This window comes from Cervus canadensis, chromosome 26 (assembly GCF_019320065.1).
Source record: "Cervus canadensis isolate Bull #8, Minnesota chromosome 26, ASM1932006v1, whole genome shotgun sequence".
Classification (NCBI taxonomy): Eukaryota; Metazoa; Chordata; class Mammalia; order Artiodactyla; family Cervidae; genus Cervus; species Cervus canadensis.
In genome coordinates, this window is record NC_057411.1 from 30,791,956 (window position 1) to 30,799,194 (window position 7,239).

Sequence of the window (7,239 nt, forward strand, 5' to 3'; positions counted from 1 at the left end):
GTATAGACATATCTTCCCTGGTGGCTCAGATGATAAAGAATCTGCCTGCAGTGCAGGAGACCTGAGTTTAATTCCTGGGTCTGGAAGATCTCCTGGGGAAGGGAATAGCAACACACTCCAGTATTCTGGCCTGGAGAAACCCATGGACCTAGGAACCTGGCGGGCTACAGTCCATGGGATTGCAAAGAGTGGGAAATTGCTGAGTGACCAACATTTTCACTTTCAGTATAGACATAAGCTGTCTTTTCACTGTTTTTGGTTTTGCAAATACTTTTCAAGCTTGGATTTCCTGTGACACTTGAAAACATCCTATAATAACTGAACATAAGAAAGATTTGTGAACTGTTTACAATGAACTGAACTCATGGATGGGCTTCCCAGGTGGCACTAGTGGTAAAAAAATCTGCCTGCCAGTATAGGAGATGTAAGAGATGTGGGTTCGATCCCTGGGTCGGGAAGATCTCTTGGAGGAACCCATGGCAACCCACTCCAGGATTCTTGCCTGGAGAATCTCATGGACAGAGGAGCCTGGCAGGCTACAGTCTATAGGTATGCAAAGAGTCGGACACAACTGAAGCAACTTAGCATACGCAAACTCATAGATAGCTTAATATAAGGTTATTAGCAGTCTTATTACCCTCTACTTTTTTCCCACCAAAGGTCAAGGCCTTCCTTTCTTTTCTTTTTGTAAATTAAATCAATTTATTGAGAGCTGATATAATAATGGACTGTCATATATGCTAAACACATAGCAGACAAAGATCCTATGCAGTTTCTCCAAGGCTCAAATAAATCAGGCTGTACAGGTTGTTGATGGAAACTATGGAGGGATATTTAAATATTAACTTTACTGAGTTTATTTATTTTGTTTTGATTGAACCATCAGAATGGACTATAGAACCGTCATTTCAGTGGGAGGAAAAAGTAGATGACTGTGTGAGATGGTATTGTATTTACTCTGGACTTTGCTGCAAAATTATTCTCGGGAATCTTATTAGTTCTGAATAAAAAGAAAATGGCATGGAAACACATTTTCCATATCTAACGGTCATACAGTAGGTTTATAATGTTCCGCCTAAATAGGGATTGTTTAACGTAATGTTTTTACTGATATATGGAGAACAAGGGCTTACCAGTGAGTGAATCAATAGCTTCCCTTTGAGTTTATGGGTATCAGTATCAAAACAATCATATAAGCACCAGATATTAGTTACAGACAGATAATAATTAGGATTATTACCAGGTGAGGAGGGGAAGATGCTTATCCCTCTAAGTCTGATGTCCATTGCTGTCACTCCTAGAGCTGCGTGTACATGGGTACCACACAGGATGTCTCCAGTTAGATTTAATAGTACAGCTTGTTTCTCTTTGAAAGTGTTAGTCACTCAGTCATGTCCGACTCTTTGTGACCCCACGGACTGTAGCCCGCCAGGCTCCTCTAACCATGGGATTTTCCAGCCAAAAATACTAGAGTGGGGAGCCACTTCCTTCTCCAGGGGATTTTCCCGACACAAGGATCAAACCCGCATCCCTTGCATTGTGGGCAGATTCTTTACCTTCTGAGCCAGCAAGGAAGTTTCTCTTTGGATACCTTTAAAATCCCTTTCCCTTTATGGCCTTCCTTGTTTCTTCTCTCTCGTCCTTACTCACCCTTGCCCCTCTCAGCTATGACTGACTTGTTTTAATTCACAAACTTGTTGTTGTTCAGTCTCTAATTCATGTCTGACTCTTTTGAAAACTCATGGACTGTAGCCTGCCAGGCTCCTCTGTCCATAGGGTTCTCCAGGCAAGACTACTGGAGGGGGTTGCCATTGCCTCCTCCAGGGGATCTTCCTGGCTCTAGATGTTGGCAGGCAGATTCTTTACCACTGAACCACAGAGTAGCCCTCACAACCTGTGCCTTTTTGGAAAATAGTATCAGAATTAGATGTTTTTCATTCTCCTGGTTAGTGTTTGAGCTCCTGCTCTCCCACTCACACATATGCCTGACATTAAATGATGACTTGCTGTTTCATAACATGCATGTGATGAGACTCCATCATCATAATTTAACCATGTAGTTCTGCTTAGTGGCAATAGAGAGAAATTATTCATTAGCTAATTTTATGATAGAATATACAGAAGCTCCTTAATAGCCTTGGGACAAAGTACTATAATTTATCAATACCATAATAGGTTGAATTATGAAAATGAGACTTATAAAGCCAAAGGTATTAAAAAAGCTGATAACCACATGAGTATAACACTCAGAAGTGAGAAAGAATGAGATACTGGGTTTGAGGACTTTTAGCTTGATTTTCTTACAGCATCTTTGTTTGTGACTTTTCATAAGGTCATTTGCAGCAGGTCCCAGACTGAAAATTATGAACAGATAAATGAAATGGGAAATTAATTTGGTTTAAATGATACTAGACATTATCATGTACTTCTCCAGCCTAATCACATAAATGACTTCAAATAAAGCTGATAGACCTTCTAGAGACAGGAAGAAGCACACCCCTGCTAGCAGACTGTAGAAGCAGAGGATACATCAGTATGCTTAATAGAAAACAGCCAAGATCAACTAACTGAGCAAACTTTGGTTATATTCCTTCAGAATCTGAGGTAATTTTTTTTCTTTTTTAAAACTTTTTTTGAGGTACAATTGATGTATAATAATCACATATTTAAAGTGTTCAATTTTGACATAGTCACCGTTTTATATGTCACCATAATTAATAAATGAACATATTCACTCCTTCCTGTTGTTCTTTGTGACCCTTTAATCGTTTTTCCTACCCCCTTCTGCCCACTCTTCATTCAGATCCTTCCCGCCCCCCCCCACCTTCTGTTTTCTATACCACTTATTATTGTACTCTATTTTATTTTCTTATCCTTTGTATTGAATTTGTTATTCTGTTTCCAGTTTCTTAAGATTGAAGCTGAGGTCACTGATTTGAAACTTTGTCTTTCTTCTAGGCCTTTAGTCTAGAAATTTCTAAGTGCTGCTTTAGTGATATGTCAAATTTTGTTATGGTGTATCTTCATTTTCACTATGTTCCAAGTATTTTTTATTTTTCTTCTTTATCTTTTCAACGTGGGGATTATTTAAAACTTTTCAACTTGATGTCCAAATATTTGGACATTTAGAAAAACATTTTATTGATTTATAATTCCAGTGTTCTCACATGGCATACTCTATGTGAAATCCTTTAAAATTTTTTGAAGCTTGGTTGATGGCCTAAATAAGATATGTCTTGGTAAATGTTTCATAGGCACTTGAAATGAATATGTATTCTCTTACTATAGGGTTTTATGGTATATGAATGTCAATTAAATTGATAGTATAATATTGTTCAAATCTATAGTATTGTTCAAATCATTGGTTTTTCTACTTGTTTTGTCAAATGATGAAGAGATATTGAAATCTCTTACTATAATTGTAGATTTATTCACTTTTTCTTTCAGTTCTGTCAGATTTTGCTTTATGTATTTTGAAGCTTTATTAGGTATATAAATATTTAGGATTGTTATTTATCTTTAATGAATTGACCTTTTATCACTGCAAAATGACTTTGTCTATCACTGGTAATACTTTTTGCTTTGAAATTTACTTTGTTATTAATAGTCACTTCAACTTTCTTTCCATTAATATGAGTATGGTATATTTTTAAAATCCTTTTTCTTTTTTGACTATTTTGTTCTTCTTTTTAGGAAATATGTTTTTTGGAGGCAGTATGTATTTGAGTCTTCTTTATATGACAATCTTGCTTTCTAATTGAGGTGTTTAGACCATTTATATTTAATGTTCTTATTGGTATGGTTAGGTTTAAGTATATTTTCCTGTTATTATTTTTCATTTTTCTATCTTTTCTTTTTTCCTTGTTCATCTCTTTTTTGCCTTCTTTTGGGTCAAATGAATATTTTTATAGTTCTGGCCTATGCACTAAATTTAATTCTTTTTGTTTTGTTATTTTAGGATTTAGAGTATTAACAGTGTAACTCCAAATGATATTATATTCCTTCCCGTATAGTATACAAACCTTACAATACTTTACATTTCCATTTGTCTACTTCCAACTTGCTTGTTATTTTTGTTTTATACATGCTTAACTCCATAGTGTATTATTAGTTTTGTAACAATCAGTTCTTTCTTTTCTGCTACAAAATAATGCTTACTGTGGTATTCCACAGTTTTCCCCCTTTGTTTCTGACATATATCTAGCTAAGGCAATTAAATTAAAAGGTAATTGTAAGAAATATTGTTGAAACCAAAATATACTGTTTTATATCAATATAAAACACATATTAAAATAATAAATACCAGTTCTTTAAAAAGCTTTCTACTGATAATAGTGTGTGTATTCATTACTCTAAATATATATGTATATATGTTTACCCTAAAATATTTATTGTGGTGATCCACATAAGACTACCCTTCTTATAAACTTCATCAGTGGGTTTTCTATATGAAGAATATAAGCATATATGTTATACATGCCAAGTAGAGTACATAAAAATGGAGATATGAAAAAAAAAAGTAAAACATGCCCTTCTCCCTATATGATCTACACAGAAAAGTAGTGTAATTGATGAGGCATGTAAAATGTCTGAAGAATTTTGACAAATATCTTTTAGGAAAATATCTAGGCTATGAGAATGCTACATTTCTATTATAAAAACTAATGTTTCCCTTAAACATTCAGCAAAGGTATTGAAGTCTCCCTAATATGTGCAAAAGAGGACCTTGGGATCCATTATAAACAACAACTACAACAAGATGTCCCTCAGTTTTAACAGGGTAGTTGCACCTCTTAATCAAGTGTGTGCACAGAGAGCCAAATCCTAGTCTTAAGGGTTAGAAAATGTATGATGAAAAATTCCATAGACAGAATCTCAGTATTCTGTATTTTAGAGGGAGTGAAGTAGGATTTTATGACCGTGGAGGGGTTGACTCCTAGTGGTTGGCCTGACCTTAACTGCCGATGCTAAAAAACACACCAGATATTTCTGCAGCATTTTCTGCTGTAATTTATTTATTTCCAGCCAAAGGTCTACTTCTAGGGTTCTCGTAAGTCATGAAGTTAAGTGTTCAATAAACGAAGTCAGAGTCTGTTGTAGCGACATCACACTACAAAATTGCTGGATTTTTTCATTGTGTGAAAAGCTCACATCTCGAGAGTCCATGCTTGGTATTATGAAAATATACTTGAGATGTATCTTGCTCCAATTAACATTATCATGCTAGTCACTATAAAAAAACCCAAGGGCAGACTAGAGAAGTTATTAGATTCACTACTTTCAGAAGGCTGACCTGTAACCCAACCCATTGACTTCATCACAGCTTTCTTCCATGTAGAATAACGAATTTCACTCTCTGTGGCTTTGATCTGTGGTTCAAACCGTTCCATCATGATGGTTGACAAGTCCTCGGGTTTAAGGCTCCAGACGTTCACCCCTTCTGCAGCCCCCGCTGCCATGGCCGCTCCCAGTGCCATTGTTTCAGGCATGGAGGCTTTTATTACTGGAATATGCAGAATGTCTGCTTGCAGTTGCATAAGAACTTTGTTTTTCGTCATTTCTCCATCCACTTGCAAATGACTGAGTGGAATTCCACAGTCACGGTTCATGGCATCCAGAATCTCTCGGGTTTGGAAACAAATAGCTTCCAATGCGGCAAAAGCAACATGACTCTTATTGGTGAACTGAGTGAGCCCACAGATGATCCCTCTCGCACTGGGCTCCCAATAAGGTGCGTATAACCCTGAAAAGGCTGGGATGAAGTAGCAGCCATAAGAAGTACCTGCTTCGTTAGCAAGTTTTTCACTTTCTTCTGAGGTTTTTATAATTCCAAGATTGTCCCTCAGCCAGTGAATCACAGCACCGCCTATGGCCACAGAACCTTCCAGTGCATAAAAAACGGGCTTGTTTTTGCCTAGCTTGTAAGCCACTGTGGTCAGGAGGCCACATTCAGAAAACACGCATTTATGACCTGTATTACATAGTAAGAAGCAGCCTGTCCCATACGTGTTTTTGGCTTGTCCTTCCTGGAAGCACATTTGTCCTACTAATGCAGCAGACTGGTCCCCCAAGCATCCAGATATTGGCACACCTTCCAGGGCCCCAGTTTTCATTCGTCCATAGATCTCAGAAGAACTCCAGATATTTGGAAGAATGTCCATTGGAATTTCAAAAAAATCACACAGCTCTTTATCCCATTCTAAAGAATGGATGTTGAAGAGCATCGTCCTACTTGCATTTGTTACATCTGTGCAATGGATACCTCCATCAGCTCCTCCCGTCAGACTCCAGATAAGCCATGAATCAACAGTACCAAAAAGAGCTCTGCCTTCTTCAACAGCCTTTTGAGCTTTTCTTACATTGTCAAGAATCCAACGAAGTTTCACTGCGCTGAAGTAAGTGCTAAGTGGAAGACCTGTCTTGGACTTGACGAAGTTATTATTACCTGGAATTTTTTTACTAAGGGCCTCAACAGTAGACTGGGTTCTTACATCAAGCCACATCACAGCATTATAGAGCGGCTCACCGGTTAATTTGTCCCAGACCACGGTGGTTTCCCTCTGATTGCTGACACCAATAGCCTTTATGTTGGATATATCAATATTCAGTTCTTGAAGTTTCTCACATGTTTTCTCTATACATTCATTAACAGACTGAAGAATTTGCTTAGGGTCTTGTTCTATCCATCCTTCTTTTGGGAACTCTTGGGTTAATGCCACTCGATGGTGACTAAGTACTTCTGATGTTTTTGAATCGAAAACCACAAAATTAGAGTAGTCCGTACCCTGGACCACTGCCCCCACCAACGGCCCCCCGGGTGCTGTCTTCGGAGCTGCCATGAAACCAGTGGGTTGGCTCAGCGGCTCTGGCGCCGTTTCTCGTTTCCCTGGTGATGGAGGTGTTGGTCGGGGAGGGGCACGCAGGACGTCAGCAGCGTCAGGCTCATCATAAGGCGCCGGCGCCATCGACTGCCCGCTGCTCAAGGCAACCGTTGTCCTCAAAGCAGCGCTGCCTCTTCTCACTTGATTCCTTTGGCCCAGGCTCCACCCCCAGCCTCTCAATTATCTTTTAAGGAGATTTAAGCTTTGAAGAGTCACATATTTACCCACAGAATTATTGTACTTGTGCTCATCACTGTACTGCATGGACCCACATCTCTGTTACCATTTTCTTTCTGCCTGTAAGATTTCCCTCATTATTTCTTGTAGTGTGGGTTTGTTGGAAATGCATTTTTTTATT

General features: G+C 38.2%; 1 protein-coding gene across 1 annotated transcript; it reads right to left on the bottom strand.

The window, feature by feature from the left end:
• Nucleotides 1-5,021: 5,021 nt before the first annotated feature.
• GK2 (glycerol kinase 2) lies at nucleotides 5,022-6,851 on the bottom strand. The gene has a single exon (XM_043448421.1). It carries the CDS (start codon nucleotides 6,837-6,839, stop codon nucleotides 5,175-5,177), a length of 1,665 nt encoding a protein of 554 aa, XP_043304356.1. The 5' UTR covers nucleotides 6,840-6,851; the 3' UTR covers nucleotides 5,022-5,174.
• Nucleotides 6,852-7,239: the final 388 nt, after the last annotated feature.